The 23,785-nt window shown below is 49.3% G+C and overlaps 1 protein-coding gene across 10 annotated transcripts in view; it reads left to right on the top strand.

The window, feature by feature from the left end:
* The window catches only part of SHANK3 (SH3 and multiple ankyrin repeat domains 3), a 487,858-nt gene that overhangs the window by 187,803 nt on the left and 276,270 nt on the right, over positions 1–23,785 (top strand). For 9 of the 10 annotated variants that reach the window (XR_014160963.1, XM_081879612.1, XM_081879611.1 and 6 more), the window contains exons 3-4: positions 2,668–2,871; positions 7,358–7,429. Coding sequence is in view for 9 of the 10 variants with exons in the window: in XM_081879612.1 (XP_081735738.1) it covers positions 2,668–2,871; positions 7,358–7,429 (276 nt within the window). In the remaining variant the exon portion in view is untranslated. Of the gene's footprint in view, positions 1–2,667; positions 2,872–7,357; positions 7,430–14,146; positions 14,370–23,785 lie in introns of those variants that run through there. The other variant, XM_081879609.1, reaches the window with a different exon arrangement.

Raw genomic sequence — 23,785 nt, 5'->3', positions numbered from 1 at the left:
CCCACAGTAAGGTCACTGTTGTTCCTCTCTCCTACAATTTTTTTTTTAAATGATATTTATTGAATTTTACAAATTAAAACATATAAACACAAACAACAATACAAACATACACAGACACAATATTAAAAACATGTATAATTTCAAATCTTATTTCTTAAACCTAATTTCCTCGACCTCCTCACACCTCCCCCTTCTGTATTCTAATTCCATTTATCTAATCAGCAATTCCATTCCCTTATTTCCCATTATTTTTAATAATTCTGTTCTTTTTCCTTAATCCACGTCCCTGAAAAACCACAGACTTTTAAAACTCATGTCAATTCTAGCTTTCATTAATATTGTGATGTTTACTTAAGTAGTTTTTAAATTTTTTCCAATCTTCTTCCACTGCCTCTTTCTCCTGGTTTCGGATTCTGCCAGTCATCTCCGCCAGTCCCATGTAGTCAATCATCTTCATCTGCCATTCTTCCAGAGTGGGTAGATCTGGTGTCTTCCAATATTTTGCAATTAGAATCCTTGCTGCTGTTGTGGCATACATAAAAAAAGTTCTGTCCTTCTTTAACACCACATGGCTGACCATACCTCTCTCCTACAATTTTTACCCCTATAGTCTCAATCTGCCTTCCATGCTCCAGATCATATAATGCTACTCCTCCCTTCTTGTTTGTTCGTTCTATTTCCTCTGTGTAGGTTATATTTCTCAATTCCTACATTCCAGTCATGTGTCTCATCCCACCAAGTTTTAGTAATGCCTCCTAGGTCATATTTGCCATCCTGTATGAGCTCAAATTCATTGTGTTTTTTTCCCATGCTCTGTGTGTTAGTATAGAGACAACTGATACCATTTATCTCTTAATATTTCCTCACAACATGTTGGGAACCAGGCCCAACTGCACAGGTAATCTCTGTGCATTTCAGACTCTGGGGACCCTCTTTCTGCCTACCCTGAAAAGCATTGCCTGCCGTTTTGTGTGCAAAGGGAAGGGCAGTTCATTTCGTTCTCTCCCAATAGCTCGTTTTTTCAGCCTTAAGTTCATTTCTCCACATTTCAACATCCTTTCTATAAGATAAATGAATATATTTAATAATCCCTCATGAAAATTCATCAGCATTTAAATTAGAATTTCTCTTAATATGCACATGTTTGTTTGCAATTTTGCCTGATCCTATTTTGTTTAGCCTACCCAGATATTTAGAATGCTGGTTCATGTTTTAATTTGTTTTTCATTTATTGTTGAGTTTTTGTTTTGTTTTTTGGACGCTTTAAGTAATTGTTGTTCATTCTGTTTAAACAGCAATGTTATTTGTCTTATCTTTTTCGTCAACCACTTGAAAGTTTTTTTGTAACGAGGTGTATGGATTTTATGAAATAAGTAAATAGGCTAACAATGTAGCTGTTTAAAACTGTTTTTATAGATAATTTTATGATCTGTCAGGGACAGGGAAGATGCTGACAACTGTGCACTGGGGGGAGCAGGACTGGTGTCTGACTTGGGAGAGAGGGGCAGTGATTTGTGGGGGACTGTACCGGCCAGGAGGCGAGAGCTGGAGGCAAGGGAAGCTTCACAGCTGGAGGGTGGAGGGATGGATCGGAAGAAGAGGAGGAAGAGGCAGGTCAGGCAAATGAAGGGCTGGAGTCTTCCCCATGCTCTCCTGCACCACAGTCTCCCAGAACCAGAAGGGGAATGAAAAGGGAGGAGCAGAGGCAGTTTCCAGGCAGGCATAGTCTCTGGCTGTCTGCGTGCAGCCCATTGGTAGAAGGTTCCTAAGCTGGCGGAGGGGGAGTGGACCTCCTTCTGCTGCAACTGCTCCATAGAGTACAGACCTGGGAATAGCTCCCTAGACACTAAAACATGGGTAGGCAAACTAAGGCCCAGGGGCCGGATCCAGCCCATTCGCCTTCTAAATCCGGCCCGCAGACAGTCCAGGAATCAGCGTGTTTTTACATGAGTAGAATGTGTCCCTTTATTTAAAATGCATCTCTGGGTTATTTGTGGGGTATAGGTATTCGTTCATTTCCCCGCAAAAAAAAAATATAGTCCGGCCCCCCACAAGGTCTGAGGGACAGTGGACTGGCCCCCTGCTGACCCCTGCACTAAAATGATGTGTGTGGTATCTGGAGCCATGGAAACTACTGTTAAGTGTCAGCTTTGTCCTTAAAGAGTGAACCATCTGCCGTGTGCATTCCTTTTGCTGATGAGCACCCTTGACATTGTTTTATTCTTTTCGTAAACCACGTTGAGGTTTTTCCCCTTTACAATAAAGTGACATATAAATTTAAGGAGGCAAATAAATAAAAATAAATAATGTGCACATTTTGGCAAAGCGGGTTCCCCTAACAGAATGCATTTTTAGTTGGGAGATTTTTTGTTTGTTTGTTTTTTAACTTGCATATGTATTTTAATGCACACTCCCCCCCCCCCGCCTCCAACGCAATTTATTTCTGCGCACTTTTGCCGGAGAACTGCATTGCAAAATGCAGGCAAGTGTGGCTTTTGAAGGATAGCTGTGCTTCACTTTGCATATTGGTTCAAGAAGAGTGAACACGGTGGCTTCTCATTAAAATGCAAACAAAACCCAATGCCTCTCCCTCCCCCTGCCCACATTTTGTACCAATTTGCTCAGCAGCATATCTCTCTCTCTGTCTCTCTCTCTCCCCCTTGACAGAAGTGTATGCGGCTTAACCCTGATGTCCCCGTCTGGGTCTCCAAGCAGCGCATCCTCTGCACCTTGAACCACAGCCTGAAGGACGTCCTGAACTATGGCCTCTTCCAGCCAGCCTTCAACGGCAGGGCCGGGAAGTTCCTGGACGAAGAGCGGCTGCTGAGGGAGTACCCCCTGAACCCGGACACCCCGGTCCCTTACCTGGAGGTACCGACCCGCAGACCTTCCTTGTTTTCCGTAGCTACCACCCCCAGCCCCACTTGGGCCTGCCTTGGGGCATGGGGGCCATGTTCAGCTTGGGTGGAATGGAAACAACGGGGGGTATTCCTTCTCCAGAGACCAAGCTTCTGAATGGCATGGGGATTGCCAGCTCACTGGTGGAGGAAGAGGGGGCGGGTGGAGCGTACTGCACTGCTTCAGAATGTACAGGATCGGGTTCAAGGTGCTGGTTTTAACTATCGATTTCCTAGAATCTTAGAGTTGGAAGGGACTCAAAGGTCATCTAATCCAACCCCCTGCATGCAGGAATTTCAGCTAGATTTATTTCTATTTATTGCAACGTATGGGCTAGAAAAGTGCTGCAGTGGTCAGAATCTTCCACTGAGAAGTCGTGCCACAACCCCAGACCTTCCCTTGACTTGTGAACTCAGCCACTGTGATCCACATGATGGTCACCTCCAGGCTAGATTGTTGTAACTCACTCTACACGGGGCTGCCCTTGAGACTGACCCAGAAACTCCAGTGGGTGCAGAATGCTGCAGCGAGACTCCTTACGGGGTCCTCGCTGTGGGATCACATTCACCCAGTGCTGTACCAGATGCACTGGCTCCCAGTGGAGTACAGGATCAGGTTTAAGGTGCTGGTTTTGACCTTTAAAGCCCTATACGGCCTAGGACCCTCGTACCTATGGGACTGCCTCTCCTGGTATGTCCCACGGAGGAACTTATGGTCTTCAAACAAAAACATCTTGGAGGTCCCAGGCCACAGGGAGGTTAGGCTGGCCTCAACCAGAGCCAGGGCTTTTTCGGCCGTGGCCCCGATCTGGGGGAACGCTCTGTCCCAAGAAATCAGGGCCCTGCGGGACTTGACATCTTTCCGCAGGGCCTGCAAGACGGAGCTGTTCCACCTGGCCTTTGGCCAAGGCACAGCCTGACCCCCTCTCTCCTTCTGTAATCTTCGTAGAACTCTAACCCGATGGTTGCCATCCTGTACTCCACTGGGAGCCAGTGCAGCTGGTATAGCACCGGGTGAATGTGATCCCACAGCGAGGACCCCGTAAGGAGTCTCGCTGCAGCATTCTGCACCCGCTGGAGTTTCTGGGTCAGTCTCAAGGGCAGCCTCAAGTAGAGTGAGTTACAGTGGTGCCTCGCAAGACGAAATTAATCTGTTCCGTGAGGCTCTTCGTATAGCGTTTTTTCGTCTTGCGAAGCAAGCCCATTGACAGTTTAGTGGATTAGCGCTATTAGCGGTTTAGCGGCTTTTAGCGGATCAGCTGATAAGCGGCTTATCAGCGGATCAGCTGATAAGTGGCTTAGGGCTTAGGAAAAGGGGGGGGGAGGGAAAAAAACCCCGCAGGAACTCGCAAGACATTTTCGTCTTGCGAAGCAAGCCCATAGGGAAATTCGTTTTGCGAAGCGCCTCCAAAACGGAAAACCCTTTTGTCTAGCGGGTTTTCCGTCTTGCGAGGCGTTCGTCTTGCGGGGCACCACTGTACAATAATCAAGTTTGGAGATTTCCGTCGCGTGGATCACAGTGGCTGAGTCCATGAGTCAAGGGAAGGTCTGGGGTTGTGGCACAACTTCTTAGTGGAAGATTCTGGCCACTGGGGCACTTTTCTAGCCCATACATGGCAACAAATAGAAATAAATCTAGCTGAGATTCCTGCATTGCAGGGGTTGGACTAGATGACCCCTGGGTCCCTTCCAACTCTAAGATTCTATGATTCTAGGAAATCGATGGTTGACCTCGTTGCTGTCAGGCTGGGTGCTCTCAGTAACCACTTACTTGGACCTCAAAGATCTATTAAAATCCCATTTAGAAATACTGGCTTAGCATTTAATTCTTGCAGCAGAGGCGCTGCGGGTCACCTTTGCCCATCCTGGCTGGGGGCTCCCTGGCCTGTGATCTTTTGCCTCCAAAAGCAGCTGCACCATGTGGTCTAAATGTAGATGTGTGGGATGCAACTGGTGCCTTGGCACCTGACAAATCTTGCCACCCCAATCAGATTTGGGCATGAAATATACTCGGAGTCGAGAGTGGATTTCATGCTCTTTATTCAGCTCATAGTGGTGAGGAGGAATGGAAGTTCCCCCCAAATGTCTGCTTTATATACAGTGGTACCTCTGGTTACGTACTTAATTTGTTCTGGAGGTCCGTTCTTAACCTGAAACTGTTCTTAATCTGAAGCACCACTTTAGCTAATGAGACCTCCTGCTGCTGCCGCGCGATTTCTGTTCTCATCCTGAAGCAAAGTTCTTAAGAAAAGGTACTATTTCTGGGTTAGCAGAGTCTGTAACCTGAAGCGTATGTAACCTGAGGTACCACTGTACATTATTTACACAATAGGCCCCATGTGATTGGCTAATTCTGGGATTCTCCACTAGGCCAATAACTTCCGGATTCACTTCCACCTGGAGCTGGATTGGGTGGCTCCTGTGGACCAATCAGACTGCTGCATTCTGAATCCTATTGTTCTAGGACCAATCAGACTGCTGCATTTTGGATTCTATTCAACCCAGTACATAACAGGGAGATTGCAGCCGTTCCCACCAATTTAACGCAGGCACCCACTTTTGTTTCCCCATATCTTCCCTGCACCCCAAATCCCTTTCCAAAAGCAGATGCTGCAGGAACTTCTCTGCAAGCCTCAGGTATGGGGAGGGGGGGGGGCTAATGTTAGGCATGTCTTTTAGCAAAAGAGATCAACGATTTCACACCGGAGTCCCTCAAGATCTCCTCAGTGAATGCCAAGCGGGCCCAGCAGCCTGCTCCTTCTCTGATTTGTCAGTTAGTTCTAAAATGCCAACCTTTGCCACCTCTTCTTCACATAGCTCTTCAGGTGCGCTGCTTCGAAAACAATGAATCACCACCGAGCTAAATTTAGGAAAGGGAGGGAGGGAGGGAGGAGAAGAGCTGGATGGGTTTTTGTGCTTGGAAAATGGGAAGGACGGACTGATGCCAGCCACACAGGACCTGCTCAGGGCCCCAAACACTTTCACAAGACTCTTCCTGGAAGGGGCCTAATTTTTATCTCTCTCCCATGACAACTGGAAGTTTGGTCTTCCTTCCTTCCTTCCTTCCTTCCTTCCTTCCTTCCTTCCTTCCTTCCTTCCTTCCTTCCTTCCTTCCTCAAAAAGCTCAATTCACAGGAAGTTAAATCCTGCACAGTATTCCATGTTGAACTGATTTCTAAGCGCAGGTCCGAGATACTTTCCATTTGCCCCACGCCTTTTCTGGGGAACACCCGTTGTTTACTGCTGAATCGCAACGAAGGTCAGTTGGTTTTTCTGTGGATTAAACACTTCCTCTGATCCCGCTGCATTCCCCCGGGGAAAACCGCTGTTTTGCGCTCCATCAGAGCAAGTGGCAATCATGTTTTCTGCAGGTTGCTGTTTGTTCCCATTCCACACCTAAGAGCAGCTTTTCCCCGGGAAAGGAGTGAGGTAAGGGGGAGCTCAGAGCTGTGCTTTCTAGGCCCAAGACAAGTGGACGTGTGGGTGTCCCTCAGCGGTCAACAGCGGGTTTTCCCAGAAAAAACGGTGGAAAAAGAAAAACCTCTCAGAACCACACCTAGAAATCACGGACCAAACGGAAGTGTGAATGAGCCCCATGTGGGATTTGGACCAGTTCCCTGTGAACATGGTTTTGACCTGTAAATCCCCAGGTTGTTTGCTCAACAGACCTAACCAATTTCCCCCTTCCTCTGTGCCCGCCCAGGTGAATGGACTTGTTCTCCCAACTCTCTCTCTTTCTCTCGCTCTCTTTTAATTCCCAACTCTCAGTATGGAACGTGTTTGCTCTGGTGGGAGAGAGGGTGACACTAGAATTCCTCTACCCTGGCAATTCATCAGAGCCCAAGAACATTCTTAGGAGAGTACTGACTTCTTCTCTGAGCCTTTTTACAGCCGAGATTGAGCAGGCATGGAGTGATTCGGTCCTACCCATGTATTACTTTTTTAAAAAATAATGGGGGTAGTTCCCAGGTCCAGTTTTAAAGCTCTGTGTCCAAGTGCCCTTTTCCCTGCCAAAACCTGTTCTTTAAAGCTGAATTGGAGCAAACAGCCATTTGGGTTTTCTGCGGATTGATGTTTGCTCTGATTCAGCTTTAAAGAGCAGCTTTAAATCTCCGGATCTAAAAAAAGGGTGCTCAGAGAGAGCTTTAAAGTGTGGACCATGTGTGAAAACAGCGGAGGAAAGGTAAGTGTGGATAAGCTCTGAGCCGCCGAATACCATCTCCTGGGAATCGCAGGTGGGGAGAGGTCCTGCTTGTGGACTTTCCATTCAGACACCTGGTTGGACAGTGGGAGAACAAGATGCTAGACTAAAGCCCACCCACCCCTTGGTCCTGATCCTGCAACAGGGCTTTCTTGACATTCTTCAATGCCTCTGAAGGCTGTGGGCTGCCCTTGGCACAGGGCCTGTTTTGGCGATTTGTGGGTGACGCTCCTTTCTCCCCTCTGCTCTTGTTCTCCAGTTCCGGTACAAGAGGAGAGTTTACATCCAGAGCCTGCTGGACGACAAGCAGTTTGCCAAGTTGCACACAAAGGTAAGACGAGACCGCCACCCTCAAGGCGAGCAGGGGAGGCCCTTGCACATGACCCAGCCCCCAGCACTTCTCAGGCCCAGTGGTGGGTGCACTTAGGTCGTTTTAGACTCTGATGTCATTGTGTTGGAGGTGTGAGAGCAGGATCTGTGGGTGTTGATGTGTATTGTTATGGAAAAAATCTAGGTGCGATGCTGCTCAGCCACCCAGCTCGTCGGCCAGAGCCTGTGGGTCCCTGCAGAATAAAGGAAGGAGTCCAGCCACCAACCGGAGCAAATAGCTGTAGATCAAAGTTTATTGCACAACAGGTTGAAAAAGGAATTGAACCCCGAGGATGGGTTGACAAGGACTTTTAAAAGTTTCTATCTTATCCCAGCATGCAGTTCGTGGAGCATCATCACTACATCAGAAAAGGGGAGGATTATACATGATTCACATAGGAGGAATGTGTCAGGGGAACAGGCAAATACAGGATATGTATTGGGAAGTACATTCTAAGCACCTACTGCGAAAGAACAATAGAACTTTGGTTTGCATAGCCTGCCACCTGGGCAAGTCCGGAGGAGTGCCTTTGCCCAGCGATTGACACCTATGAGTACCTTCCTGTGAGCACGTGACCTCCCGCTTGAGGGATTATGGTGGCGACCAAGTGGTTTCAAGTCCTTGGCCAATGAATCAAATTGGCGGTGGCATGAAGGAAACTGGCAAAGGAGTTGATTTTATATGATTTTTAAAACTAGGTAACTTCCCTGAGCTGTCAAGTCGAAAGGATAGGTTTATGCACAATATTTTTAACATTTAACAACTTTAAAGATGTGCTCCCCACCCCGTAATTTTCACAACAGTATTAAGATGTGGGAAGACGGCAGCGTTGCATCTGCCCCCCCCCCTCTTGTTCTGTTGAGTGGGAACCCTGGCGTCTACCCCCAGAGCCCTGTCCAGGTGACACCATTGCTCAAAGCTACCTGTAATGGTTGTGAGGGGGTTACTTGTGCGTAAATTGCCTTCGGTTTAGTTAGATTGCTTGCTCAACCATGCTTGGGGTCAGAGCTCGCCCTCCGTGACCTGTTAGTCACTTGCAGAATCTGTCAGTGGGCGTTTCTTGAACCTCTTCCAGCATAAAAGCTTTTTGACGCCAAGTCTCCTCCTACTTTCCCTGCGCGGAACTCGTCTGCGCAAGTAAGGGGAAGGCAGGGGCGTGCCAGCGCTCTCTCCACTAGTTTCGGGTGAAGGGTCTTGGAGCCCTGTCACCAATTCCTCCATCTCCCTCTCTTCTCTATTGGTGTTACGCCGAATTCCTCCCCCCCTGCTGGTCCCCTCTGTGGCATCGCTCTGGAGCCCTGCCTCCGCCTCTCCCTCTGATGTCAGTTCCCTGACACTACCGTACCTATAGCTGGCCTGTGCAGTTCGCTCTGGGTCTTCCACGATGGGTAGAGACGGCAAAATGTATCAAAATTTATAAAATGATGGAAAAGTGGATAGAGAAAAGTCTTTCTCCCTCTCTCCTAACACTGGAATGCGTGAGCACCCGATGAGTGACCCATTCAAAAAGTCCTTATTCATGCAGCACATACTTAAACTGCGGAACTCCCTGCCATAGGAGGCAGTGATGGCGAACAACTTGGATGGCTTTAAAAGAGATTTGGGCAAATTCATGGAGGAAGAGGAGAGGGCTATTGATGGCTACCAGCCAGGATGGCTGTGTTCTGCCTCCACGGTCAGAGGCAGCGATGATTCTGAATCCCAGTTGGGAGAAACTGCAGGAGAGGACAGATGCTCTTGAGTTTGAATCCTGCTTTCGGGTTTCCCACTGGGGCATCTCTTTAAACTATGGATCTTACTCCCACAGGAGGCAATGATAGCCATCAACTTGGTGGCTTTAAAAGGGGATTAGACTGTAATAAAAATCTGTCCTTATTCCCTTATGGGGGACACAAGAGCCCTTATAGAGACTTTTGTAGGTTCTCCATCAGTCGGAGAAAGTAACAGAGGCCAATCAGAGAATATTGAGAAGAAGAGCAACTAGTAAGCCTGATCTTTATTGATCTGTTGCAACAGGGTGCTCCCCTCACACGCAGGAAAGGAGGACCGAGAACCAAGGTGTGCTTGCCCTTATACAGACATTTTAAATTCCCTGCCCTGGAGCTCAAGACTACCCCTACAAACATCATACCTACATCACAGAAAAGGTGGTCTACAACAGAAATTTGCGTGTTGTCGTTTTTCCTGCCTGCCAGATTATCTGATAATGCCTTATCTGATTCCCTTTCCTGGTAGTCTGGCCATTCCTTTGAGATGGTGATTTCCCAATTCCTGAGACAATGGGAAGGTTCCCTCACCCGCTCCCTCCTTGCAGAGAAAACATTTGGTCAGCTTGGGAGTCAAAATGGTTTCAGGGCAGGCTTCCTGTGCTGCTCCAGACATGTGGTTTATATATTTATGTATGTGTTTGCTTGGTACATTTTTTTATTTATTTCAAGACACATTTTTATTTCAAGACACATAGCTACTACCCAGCATGGTTTTATCCTTTTGAGTACCAGTTGCTAAAACCATGTGAAGGGAGAGGGCTAATGTGCTTGGATCCTGATTTCAGGCTTCCCATTATGGGCATCTGGTTGGCCTATGTGAGAAGAACAGGATGCTGGACCAGCTGAGCCACTGGCCTGATCCAGCAGCAGGCTCTTCTAACGTTCTTTTAACTACACTGGCTTGCAGCCCCTCTCCAGGGTTTCAGACCAGGGCAGGTGGGAGACATTCCTTGCCCGACCTAGAGATCCCAGGAATTAAATGTGGATTTGTTTTCATGCAAAGCAGGCAATCTGTTTTCATGCAGAGCAAGGACGCAGGTGGCGCTATGGGTTAAACCACAGAGCCTATGACTTGCCGATCAGAAGGTCGACGGTTCGAATCCCTGCAACGGGGTGAGCTCCCGTTGTTCGGTCCCTGCTCCTGCCAACCTAGCAGTTTGAAAGCACGTCAAAGTGCAAGTAGATAAGTAGGTACCACTCCGGCGGGAAGGTAAACAGCATTTCCATGCACTGCTCTGGTTCGCCAGAAGCGGCTTAGTCCTGCTGGCCACATGACCCGGAAGCTGTACACCAGCTCCCTCGGCCAGTAAAGCGAGATGAGCGCCGCAACCCCAGAGTCGTCCGCGACTGGACCTAATGGTCAGGGGTCCCTTTACCTTTACCTGTAGGCAATCTGCCACTGAGCTGCAGCCCTTCCGTTGGAGAGTGCCAGTCGGATGCCTCCTTGGTCTTTGAGCCATCGCTTGCCTACCCCACCGCCTAAGAGGGGGCTTCAACACTTGGCCCCGTGAAGTATGCCTCAGCTGCTGAAGCAGCTCTTGTTGTTTGAGACATGAAATGATGCCCACTCCCCCTTCTCCCCTCCTGCCTGCACCCCTCCCTTTTGCTCACAGCAGGGCCGCTCAATGTGGCCGCCAGCTCCAGGGGTGCCGGCCTGGTTTCTGGCGCTCTTGTTCAGGGAGAAGGAGGGGGAGAGCGCCTCTGAGGTTTCAGTCCATCTAGGAAAGAGCAGCTGTTGGGCGGGGGGGAAAATGCTGCAGATGGAAAGCTGGGAGAGAAATGATGATCTCTCCACGCTGCCCCCCCCCCGCCCTGTTTGTCCAGATGGATCCCTCCAACCCACCCAGAGGCATCCAGCAGGCAAGATCATAGACTTCTGCAGTTGGAAGGCACACCCAGGAATCATCTGGTCCAGCGGTTCTCAACCTGTGGGTCCCCAGATGTTGTTGGACTACAACTCCCATCACCCCTAGCTAGCAAGGCCAGAGCTCAGGGATGATGGGAGTTGTAGTCCAATAACATCTGGGGACCCATAGGTTGGGTCTGCTGCTGCAGAGCCTGGCAGGCAGCTTGTTGTCCTTGTGGCCGAGGCCACAAAATGCTTGGGTTGGTCCCTTGTCTGTTCCAAGGGTTGAGGACCTGCTGGACTAAATCCCGATCTTATTTTATTAGAAAGGGCCTTGCAGAATCAGGCCAAAGGAGCCCATTTGGCCTGGCCTTCTGCCTCTAACAATGGTGAGCCCTCACCTTGAGGAAGCACCAGGGTGATGTTAATCCCAAGGGAAGGCTGGCCTGTTTCTCTCCTGCCTCTGAAGCAGCTCTGAGCTCCTTGGGGGGAAAAGGCAGGAGAAGCCCTGAAGATGTATGAATACCAGCCTTTGGCAGTTTGAAGAGTTGGCCAGTGGAGCCTCTTTCCACCCTTCCTCGTCTGTCTTTTTCTGTGTGCATGAGCAGCCTTTATTTTATTTTGCAAGAAGCTGTCTTCGCTCCGTGTGGTTGGCAATGTGCTCCCCCCTCCGCCCCCTGCAATTCCCTCTGATTGGGTTAAGATAGCAGTTTTCATTCGTGCCCTTTTGGCAATGAAAGCAGCCTTCAGAAAATGATTGCAAAGTGGCACTTGGTAAGCAGCCGCAAATATTGACTTGGTCTGTGGACGGCTTCTGTGCAGTTCAGAATACTTTGAGGCTCCGTTCCGTTCAATGAGCCTTATCTTGGTGCGGATACAAATCTTCCGCAGAGTTAATTACCTCTAGGCCAGTGTGAGCCATTTTGAACTTCTCATCATGAGTCAGAGGAGATAGCTTGATACCCTCTATAATTAAGGAAATGTTGTTAGTAAAATCATCACAGAATTGTGGGGTTTTTTGTTGTTTTTTTTGAAGACTTGTGATCCCTGGAGGTGCTTTTAGGAGCACCCTTTGATGTCCACTGCTGCAATTCTGAACAAGGAAACCCGGCTCTCTTTTTAGGCAGGCTACACTTTTGTGATGGCTAAAGGTGCAGAAATCTCCAAAGAATGTCTCACGGAATGGGGAGAGCCATGTGGCAGCGATGTGAGCCAGAGTCTGGATTGTGACTCGTCCATGGATATACTGATTGGAGTAGACCCTGCGGCTGTTTTCAGGATGGGTTTTCAATTGGGTTTTGAAACAGTTTCTCACCGTGGTTCAGCTCGAGGATGGGCAATGATGTCTAGCAAAGGCCTGATCTTTCCAGGAGCTGCTGTTCCCTTCCGTAAGGAAAACCTCACAGCAAGAATCCAGGCAATGCTTTCTCCCAGAGACTTGCCTGTGACTGAGGACACAGGTCCATCTTAGGGCTCATCCACACTTACGTTTTGCCCCACAGTTTCTAAGCCCAGGCCCACACTTTCCCGGTCCATGTCTGAGCTCTTTTTTAACTTCCCCTACCACTTCCCCCACTCTCGAATGCTGAATCAAAAAGCTACATATGATTTATTATTTATTCTCATTATTTATTAAATTTGTATTTATTGGTCCTGCTAGCTAGGAATGATGGGAACTGTAGTCTTTTAGAAGACATCTGAAGGCAGCCCTGTTTAGGGAAGCTTTTAATGTTTAATAAATTATTGTATTTTAATATTCTGTTGGAAGCCGCCCAGATGGGGCCCAGATTTTATTATTATTATTATTATTATTATTATTATTATTATTATTATTATTATTATTATTATTATTATCCAAAAGCAGCTGGAAACCAGTTAGGGAAGCCCTGCTAGGCTGTATTTACTCACTTTAGAGCCCTATTATATGGCTTGCTTAGTTAATCTTCTGGTAATGGGATTAAATAAGATCTCATTATATACCATTTCATTACAGTCATACCTTGGATCTCAAACACCTTGACTCCCAAACAAATCGGCTCCCGAACGATGGAAACCTGGAAGTGAGTGTTCTGGTTTTCGAACGATTTTCAGAAGCTGAATGTCCGGTGCGGCTTCTGATTGGCTGCAGGATGCTCCTGCAGCCAATCGGAAGCTGCGCCTTGGTTTTCAAATGGTTCTGGGAGTCAAACGGTCCTGGAGCACATTCTGTTCGAGAACCAAGGAACGACTGTATATTTTTCCAGAACGTCATGTGCCGATCTCAGGGCACACCACAACATAAAAATACACAAATTTCTGGTGGTGTGTAACAGTTGGTTAAAACACTGACGCTCTTTGAGGGAGGTTGATGTCTGATGTACGGCAGTGCGGCAGCTCAAGTCTAGCACCACAGAGCCCCAGGTTCGAATCCTGCCTGCGTCCCAGAGCTCCCTTGGGCTAGCCGCTCTCTTAACCCAGCCTACTTCGCAGGGTCGTTGTGACGAGGTGACTCTGCGCGCCACCTTGAGCTCCTCGGAGGAGAGGCAGGGACAAACAAAGCAAACCGGCAAAGAAGCGTGTTCTGCTGCTGGGATGGTATCGATCCTGCTGTGGCTGCCTCTTTCATGACACTGTTTTATTGATCTGAATGTCTTGTCGTCGGCTGCTTTGGAGGAAAAGCAGGACAGCATTCTTTTTTAAAAAATAAACAAATGACTAAATGAGAGGGAGGACATTGCCTCCACCCCCCCCCCAGCCCCAGCCCATCCTTTCCTGGGCTCTCTGTCCTCTGGAACCTCACATGGTGTTGAGTTTCAGCCTTTGGAGCCAATGGCAGGTGGTTGGCAGTTTCCCCCTTCCTTCTGGGTCGGTCGGGACAGGTGGCCTGAGAGAGGAGAGAGAGGCAGAGGTCTGGCAGGGTGAGGGGGGAGGCAGGAAGGGAGGGAAGGCACAAACGCCTCCTGCAACAGCAGCAGTGAGGGGCTTGCAGAAAGGGTCATTTGCAAAGCTGGCCGCGCTGCGTCCCCTCAGCACGGCCGCTGCTGTTTTGCTTGGACGGAGGGAAGGTTGTGGAATGTGCAAGTGTGTGTGTGTGTGTGTGTGTCCGCCTGACAGTGAGCATTTGTGTGCGTGTGTGTCCGTCCGGGTGTGAGCTCTACGCCCTGTCCTCAAGCCAGTGTGGAGATGAGCGAGGGACAGAGTCAGCGCTGTGGGGAGGAAGATGGGCGCCTCTCTGGGAAGGAAACCGACCCCGCGGGGAGACCAGGAGCAAAAGCCGAGGCCTGGCAGGTCCAGAGCCAAAAGCAAGGTACCCCACCCTCGCTTAGCCACACGCTCTGGGTTTGACCTTCCTCACTGCCACTCCATTGGTGGGGAAAGGGACTCCCTCCAGGATGCCCGGGCTGGCCTCCACTTTCGACACGTGGCCTTGCTGTGGGCGTGCGTTGGCCATTTGTGCCCCTCCGCTGCCCTCCAGCTGGATTTCTGCCCCTGGCACATGGGCTGATAACTAGGGCACCGTTCTCTCGCCCCTGGGGTGGAAGGGTGCTAGCAGGATGGAATAGAAGCTGACTTCTGCACAGAGGCTGGTTCTCGGCCACCGTTAAGGGTGTCAGAGCCACAGGACATGCATGGATTAGACCCTCAGGGCACCAGTTTGCCGGCAAATTGTTCTCTGCGGCCGCTCTGAAATGTCCTCAGGCTCTGGGGTTTGGACGAGGGGACCTGGGGGGTCCCTTCCAACACTCTAGTTCTGTGCTGCAAGGCCCGATCGCTCCTTTTTTGAGCAAAGTCTGTGGAGGGCGGGCAAGCAGACTGTTAGCCTCATTCTCCAGCATCTCTTAGGCTGGCCTTGTGGCCTCTTACTATTTCATGGGTTTTTGATTGTTCCACACTTTCTGCTTCACACTGGGGGGGGGGTGCAGTGGAGGGGGGAGCAGGGGGAGGGGGCAGGATACGAACCTGAGTCTCAGATCTTGGAGATGCCACCTCAGAACCTGGACGGATCCTCGGTGCGCTGGCACAGGAGTCAATCTGGGGTGGTGGTCTGCAAGGGGCTCTGTCCCCAATCCTGAGGCTAGACTGGGTTTCTCATCCAGGATAGAGGCTCCCTCTCCTCCTCCTTTGAGACTTCCCTGCTGGGGTGGCAGCTAAAGACCTCTCTGTCTCTCTCCCTCTCCCTCTCTTTCTCTCCCTCTCCCTCTCTCCCTCTCCCTCTCTCTGGGTTTTTCTTTCTTTTTCATTGTGCGTCAGGGAATTGATTATCTGACAGCTCGTGGTGGCAAACAGATGAGATGCACCTACTTGCTTGCTGTTTAACCTCGAGCTTCCTCTGTGACAGCAGGCGGGATGGATTGGGGGGGGGGGTTGTCCTTGGACACCTGTGGGCAGGGGCTGCACTGGTGGTGGTGGGCTTTAGCCCACCTGCGGCTTCCCTTCCGCACACACAGATCCTGTCCCTGTCCTGGACTTTCCTGCCTTGCCAGCTGGTGATGATTCCTGAAGGGCAGTTGGAGTCAGTTCCTTGCAAGAAGAACATCTCATTTCCTCCCTTCCGTTGCAGTTTGGGGGAAAGAAAAGGAGCCTCTGCTACATGCACTCCTTCTTTCCTTCCTTCCTCTATTTCTCCCCCTCCCTCTTTCCTTTTTGTAATGAGCTGGATTCCCCCGCCCTGCCCTTTTCTGGAGGCTGTTGATTTTCCTTACAATTCCTTCCTAATGGGGGATAATGGGCTGCTTTGCCAAGGACCACCAGCTGGGCAGCTGTGAGCCAAACACCCCCGCAACATCTCTCCCCCCATTCCAGCCCCTCCTTTTCTCTACCAGCACATTCTTGACTATTAACTTCATATCCCGACTTTGGCAGCCGCCCCTCCAAGCACACTTAAAGGAGTTCTCTGCTGACGCCAAGCAGTTTTGTGTAAATGAGATGGGATCTGGGCCAGCCTGCCACAGTTACCTGGAGCCCAGAGAAGGCCTGAGAGTTGTCCTGAGGATCTCAGCACCCCTGGGTGGGGGCCAGGAACACAAGAGTCAGCCTGGCCAATTGCTTACTAACCCTTAGAGCACCAAATGATTTGTAGCTGTGTCAAAATGTGTCCGTCTGAATTTTGAGTGCCAAAATAGAGTTTATCTGTGCAGGGAAGAAGGGAGGGGCCCTGAAAAGCCTGTTCACCTTCTGCCCCACCCTAAGCCACACCATGTACTCAGTGCTGTTATTTCCTCCTCTGCTGAGGCATTGATGCCACCTTTTCACAAATTGCTATATTCATTCTTGGATGAAGGAATTGAGGGGATGCTCAACAAATTTGCAGGTGGCACCAAACTGGGAAGGGTAGCTAATGTTGCAGAAGACAGAATCAGAGTTCAAGATGACCAGTAACAGACTGGAGAACTGGATGCAAGCTAACAAAATGAGTTTCAATAGGGGCAAATGTAAGGTTCTGCACTTAAGCAGGAAGAACCAGATGCACAAATATAGGATGGGGGACATCAGGCTTGCCAGTAGTACATGTGAAAAGGATCTAGGGGTCTTGGTGGACTACAAACTTAATATGAGCCAACACTGTGATGCAGCAGCAAAAAAGGCAGATGCTATTCTAGGCTGGATCAATTCCAGATTAAGGGAAGTCATAGTACCAATTCTGTGCGCCACAATTTGAGAAGGAAGTTGACAAGCTGGAGGGTGTGCAAAGGAGGGCAACCAAGATGATGTATGGCTGAGGTGTGGACCCTGGTTTCCAAGCAAGCTCTTCAGCTGTGGGAACGAAAGACACGGCAAGGCTCCTTTCACCTGGCTTCTCACCAGCTGAGCTGCAGCAGAGCACAGACCATTTCCCTGGCGTGCAGCTGACCCGCTCATAACTCTTTCCTCGAAGCCCGGAGATAAATCCCAGGTTGTGATGGGAGCGATCGGTAATTCTGGCATGGCGCCTTCAGCGTTCACGAACTATTAGGCCTCCATGCTTGTGAAAGAGCAACAAGGGGCAGCCTTCATGGGTGAGGTTTCCTATTTCCCTCCTCATTGGAGGCTCTGCTCCTGTTTCTGCTACACTGGGGGTCTCCCACTCGCTGGCTTCTTGTCTTTACCGCTGCGTATTTCACCGGAGCTTTTTCACTGTGAGTGTTCCTCAGCCTGCCTAGTACCAAACTACCAACCCGTCATATTGTTTCTTCCTGACCTGACTGAATGCAATTGTGGTCGCCATAAAAAAAAGGACAGCCAATATTAGTAAAGGGAAGGGGTTTTTTATACGGTCTAGGACCCTCATACCTACGGGACCGCGTGTCCTGGTATGTCCCATGGAGGACCTTATGGTCTTCAAACAAAAACATCTTGGAGGTCTCGGGCCACAGGGAGGTTAGGCTGGCCTCAACCAGAGCCAGGGCTTTTTCGGCCGTGGCCCCGATCTGAGGGAACTCTCTGTCCCAAGAGACTAGGGCCCTGCGGGACTTGACATCTTTCCGCAGAGCCTGCAAGACGGAGCTGTTCCACCAGGCCTTTGGCCAAGGCACAGTCTGACCCCCTCCTTTGGCAGTCCTCACAGAACTCTAGCCCAATGGTTGCCATTGATTTGATTTGAACTGATTTCAGAATGAATTGATTTTAGAATGCTGTGTTACTTTTATTGTTGTTAGCCACTCTGAGCCCGGCTTTGGCTGGGGAGGGCAGGATATAAATAAATTTTTATTTTTATTTTTATTATTATTATTATTATTATTAAGCAGAGATTGGGTGGCCACCTGTCATGGATGCTTTAGCTGAGATTTCTGCAGTGCAGGGGTTTGGAGTAGATGACCCTTGGGGGTCCCTTTATGATTCTGATTCTACCTCTGACTATCAGATGCTGAGGGCAAACACTGGAGGTGACACTTGGTTGCCCTTGTGCCCTCCCCAGCCTCTCTCTCTCTCTCTCTCTCTCTCTTTCTCTCTCTCTCTGTCTGGAAGAACCTGGCCAGCTGTTTATGGACAAGGTGGCCCTTTTTAATCCAGCAAGCCTGTTTTTAAGAAGTCAGTTGAGGCAGTGCAAGGGTTAAACCAGAATCCAGGACGGACCGAAACATGTACATGTTCCAAGGCACTAAATCGCCAACAGTACAGCCAGTGGAATTGCATGCAGGGAGACTAAGGTGCAGGGGAGATCGCTCAATAATGGCAGGTGACGCCACTAACGCGTCAAATGCCGTAAGCGAAATATAAGATTGAGAGGGAGAGGAGAGAAATAAAGACAAAAAGGCAGGGATGCAGGGGTTGGAGGAGGGTTCATTGATAAAACTGGGAAATCCATGAAATACAAAAGAGCAGGCAAAGCCAGGTAAGGAAAGGAAAGAAACTTTTTTAAAAAGGAAGAGGCAGGAAGGTGGGATGCAAACTCTTAGCGGCAACGCAGCCCTGATGAGCCAGCTCTGCCTTCAGAGGGTTGTGGTGCTGGGATTTTATGGGAAGGCAGGAGCGTTCCCCATAAAATCCTGACTGGAAGCAAGCGTGTGGGCGGTCAAGTGAAGAGTCAATGGGCACTCAACTGAAGACTCGTCCAGTCAATGATTTCATTCATTCATTCATTCATTCATTCATTCATTCACCTTTCACCACCTTTCATGAAATTAAAAGACGCCTGCTTGTTGGGAGAAAAGCAATGACAAACCTAGACAGCATTCTAAAAAGCAGAGCCATTACCTTGCCAACAAAGGTCTGTATAGTTAAAGCTCTGGTTTTCCCAGTAGTGAGAGCTGGACCATAAAGACCAAAAATATTTTGATTTCTAACACTCCCTGTGACATAGCCCTGGTGTTTCTCACTGCCATCCAGTTAACTCAGGCATTTGATCCCTAAACCGTATGCATCAGGCAGATCCCATACAGGTGGCAACAGGTTCTCATCCCTTGGCTTTATTTAGACCAAGTTGGGCAGAGAAGCTGGAGATTGTCTAAGTTAGTCATGCAGGACAGAATCCCATTGGTTACACTTCCATGAACCCCCATGAAACCTGCATGTTTGTTTCCTGAGTTTATAAATTCATAAGTCTCTCTCTCTCTGGTTAAAGGAAAATACATGAAGCATTGCACATGAAATATGCAAAACGATGAACAATAGAGGCTAGCAATCATGGCATAAAAAGCACACGCCGCTCAAATGAAACGTCTAAAACCCACTTCCCAGCGGCATCCCTGAAAACACGGACTGGAGAATGGGAGCCAAGGAAACCGCCTTGCATGTAGAAGCACTCTCATTTGCTGCTGAAACTAAAAGCCAGCTAGAGGAGCCTATTTGGGGAGGGTGTTCCAAAGCAGGGGGGCCACTATGCATTATTCTGGTGTGAACAGAATTGGACCGTGGTGGAGGAGGAGAGCAGTTGGAGGAAATGGGAGTGGCTACAGAATGTCACAGGTGGTGCTGTGGTCTAAACCACAGAGCCTAGGGCTTGCCAATCAGAAGGTCGGCGGTTCGAATCCCCACAACGGGGTGAGCTCCTGTTGCTCTGTCCCTGCTCCTGCCAACCTAGCAGCTCAAAAGCACGTCAAAGTGCAAGTAAATAAATAGGTAGCGCTTCAGTGGGAAGGTAAACGGCGTCCTTTACCTTTACCTTTTACAGAATGTCTACAGAATGGCTCCCTACCCAGTTCTACATCTCTTTTAAATCAGAACAAGTGAAGGTGGTGAAGGTCCTGTGTGAGTGCCTGGAGGTGGTTAGAGGATGGATTGAGGCTGAATCCTGACAAGATAGAAGTACTGTTTTGGGGGGACAGGGGTCGGGCTGGTGTGGGGGACTCCCTGGTCCTGAATGGGGCAACTGTGCCCCTGAAGGACCAGGTGCGCATCCTGGGGGTCATTCTGGACTCACATCTATCCATGGAGGCGCAGGTCAGTTCTGTGTCCAGGGCAGCTATCTACCTGGTACGCAGGATGAGACCCTCCCTGCCCGCAGACTGTCTTGCCAGAGTGGTGCATGTTCTAGTTATCTCCTGCTTGGACTACTGCAATGTGCTCTATGTGGGGCTACCTTTGAAGGTGGCCTGGAAACTGCAATTAATCCAGAATGCGGCATCTAGACTGGGGACTGGGAGTGGCCGCAGAGACCATATAACACCGGTCCTGAAAGACCTACATTGGCTCCCAGTATGTTTCCGAGCACAATTCAAAGTGTTGGCGCTGACCTTTAAATCCCTAAACGGCCTCGGCCCAGTAGACCTGAAGGAGAGTCTCCACCCCCATCATTCAGCCCAGTCTTTGAGATCCAGCTCTGAGGGCCTTCTGGCGGTTCCCTCCCTGCGAGAAGTGAGGTTGAAGGGAACCAGGCAGAGGGACTTCTCGGTAGTGGTGCCCACCCTGTAGAATGCCCTCCCGTCAGATGTCAAGGAAAGAAACATCTATCTGACTTTTAGAAGACACCTGAAGGCAGCCGTGTTTAGGGAAGTTTTTAATGTTTGATGTTTTATCGTGTTTTTAATATTTTGCTGGGAGCCGCCCAGAGTCACTGGGGAAACCCAACCAGATGGGTGGGGAATAAATAATAAATTATTATTGTTGTTGCCCCTCCATAGAATCCTTCACTGATGCCAAGAGATATTAGCGGCGCAGCCAGCTCCCATTTTATGAGGACCCTCAGGGGACAGGCCAGGGCTCCCATGACTTTTCCAAGTGGCTGCCTTAGGACCTCTTCTCCCTGCAAATGGAAGCGGAGTTCAGGTCATGAGAAGAGGCAATAATATGCCCCGCAATGCCTATACCAGGCAGTGTGTGTGTGTGTGTGTGTGTGCGTGCTTCTATATAATGTGTGCAACAGCATGCTATGCGAGGCCTGCGACCAAAGGCAAGGTATCATCCTACAGGCGACAGCGCTGACACAGCCGAGAGGGTAATTGGGTCCGTCCGCTGGTTTCCTTTTCTTCCCGGCTCCTTCGTTTGTTCCGTGCAAGACTGCAGAAATCTCTCAGAGACTTCATCGAGCAGCTTCCTGTCAGCTTCAGTGGAATGGAATGCACGGTTTGATTCCAGCTCATCTGGAGCTGCCATATGGAGTAACAGGGAAAAAGGATTCCGCACGACTGCCTCGTTTATTTTGCTGCTGCTCTCCAGATTTTCGCTTTGGCCCAAGATCCTCCTTCGCTCCTGACACAGTTTCAATAGCATTTGACCCGCCGAAGGTCATGAGAGGCAAAGCTCTAATGTTACACACAAACAGGATCTCTGTTGGGGTAACATCTGGAGGGGGTTTCTCCAGGGGGTCCTCTGTTGACCAGAGACTCGGCTCCTCTCTGCTGCTCCATTCGCAGGTTTGTGGGACATAATTTCGGAATTGTGTAACTGAAGTATCCAAGGAAAGCCAAGACTGGCCTTTGAAAGCCTTGCCAAGTTTCCCACCCTCATGGAGGAATGATCTCCCTGCTGGGGCTCAAGTATGATGCCATCAGGCCGAAAGGGAAAGGGTGTGTTTTTATAAGGGGCGCCTGCAGAAAACAGCGCATAGATCAGGTTTATTTCTGTGCCGCAAAAGCTGGCGCATGATGCAGCCCTTGAAACAACACTCCAAATGCCGGCGCTTGGGGAAAATCTCTCCAGCAGATCAGCGCTCCTTAGAGCCGAGCCAAATTGGTGTCAGCGTGAGCCTCTGAACATTTCCCTTAAATGAAAGCTGTTTACGGGCTTTGCAATTAAGCAGTCATATCTCTATCCTGGTCTTTTTCCTGCTGTCTGAGAGGTCATCTTCATTACCAGGCATCATCTTTCTCACGCTCAGAGCGAAGTGCCTTGAAAACGGGCAAAGTTGCAAAAAATAAATAAATGGGCTGCCTTCCCTGGGGAACGAGCTTGTACGTTTGCCTCTGTTGCCTTCTAACTGGGACTCCTGACAACTGGAAGTTAGTTAGTCACTAACAGTTCGATCCTGCTTAGAGATGCAAGAAGGCAACAGTTTCTTTTTCTCCCTCAATCGGTGCTGCTTCCGTTCTGTTACAGTTTGACTTCTGCTAAAACCTACATTGCTTGCTGTGCTCCCCGCTCATCCACAGCCCCAGGAAAACCAGCAGTTTAGCACTGAATTGGAACACCGAAGATTGCCATTTGTTCCAATTTAGCTCCAAAGAGTGGTTTTTAGGGGGGAAGCATCAAGGCAAAGGCAAAACCACACAAGCGGAAGTCTGGACCAACCCTGAGGGGTGATGTGTTAGCAGTTCTGATGGGATAATGAGCTGCTTGTGCGTAAAAACTTGATCCCTCTGGGGTTTGGCTGGTCATCCAAACCGATGCACTAACGGAGCCCCCAAAGCATGACTCCGTCAGTCGCTGGTAGTATCTGACAGTGGGCGTCTACGGAATTTACGCCAACATAAAAGCTGTTTGACGGACATGCGCCTTCGTGACTCTCTGCGTGACAGTTTCCGGCGAAGGGTGGGAGTTCCCAACGGGGGTCCCGTTACCTCTCCACTACTCTCACTGGAAGCATCCCAGAGCCTCCCCTCCGCTGTGACTCCTGCACTCCCCCTGCTGGTTCCCTCTTCTGCTGCAGATTCTTTCCTATTCTCCTGGAGCCTGTCCACCACCTGTCTCTCCGATGGCAGTTCCCTGACATCCGTCTTCAAATAGCTTTCCCATGGAAGGTGGACCAACCTTGTTTTCTCCTGCTCCAGAGGGCTCCTTAGCCAGTGGTTTCAAATGACAAGGAAGGAGATTTTGACTAAGCAGCAGGAATAACTTTCTGACAGTAAGAGCCATTCCACAGTGGAGCAGACAACCTCGAGAGGTGGTGGACTCTCCTTCCTTGGAGGTTTTTAAGCAGAGCTTGGATGGCCATCTGCTAAGGATTCTTTTGCTGTGACTCCAGCATTGCGGGGGGACAGATGGTTGGACTAGATGTCCTTTGATGTTTCTTCCAATTCTACAATTCCATGATTCTGTGACTCTTGGTGAATCCCACTTATATTTGCTTGCATGATTTCTGCTCTAATGCTTTTCCCAGACTTGTCTGAGCAAATGTTTTTGTAGTTGTTGTTTTTTTTAAAGCAAGCCATAATAATAATAATAATAATAATAATAATAATAATAATAATAATTTCAGAGTCCCTGAATCCTTGGCTGCCTGCAGCTCTTGTGCCCCCAAAGGCTGACGACTCCTTTCTCTCCATGCTGCCCTTTTGCAGAGGCTCTAGCAGGAAGCAAATTAATTTCCAGAAGCTGTTTTAGTACTCCGAACATTTCATGAGCCAGCTCTTCAGCGGTGGAGCCCTGCCAGGCCGAGCAGAGGACGGAATTGGCCCTGCACTCCTTCCTTGGTTGGCGAGGAGTGAGACGGGCGGACCGCTGGTATTTTAACACTTGCCCCATAGGACTGGATCGGATTGCGGTCAGAGTGTGACCCTGAGGGCATTAATCAATATGGAAGAGGCCCTTGGTCAGAGAGAGTGGACCAGGGGGCACAGTTGGCATGGGCCAACTTTCTCACGCAAGAGGCAGAAGCCAAACTGCAGTGACTTTTCTTGGATTCCTGGATTGGCTTCCAGGCTTTTAAAGCTAAAACAGCAGGGCTTCTGTTTTCCAGGGAATGGAAGGTTGTTTCAAAGAGGGATCACTGCTCACTGTACATTTGTCCTCTTCTGCTTCTGGTCAATGGAGTTGGCAGATTTTGGAACTGGTTTGAAGTCCTGCGCCACCTCTTCTTGACATGGGATGAACATGGGGTGAGAAGGAACAGTCTTCCTTTGTCAGTCTTTGTCAGATGCTCTGGACCAC

Source organism: Podarcis erhardii (assembly GCF_964252035.2).
Source record: "Podarcis erhardii genome assembly, chromosome: 10".
NCBI classification, from domain to species: Eukaryota; Metazoa; Chordata; class Lepidosauria; order Squamata; family Lacertidae; genus Podarcis; species Podarcis erhardii.
Note: the sequence above shows the minus strand (reverse complement) of the source record. Positions and strands in the feature narration are given on the sequence as shown.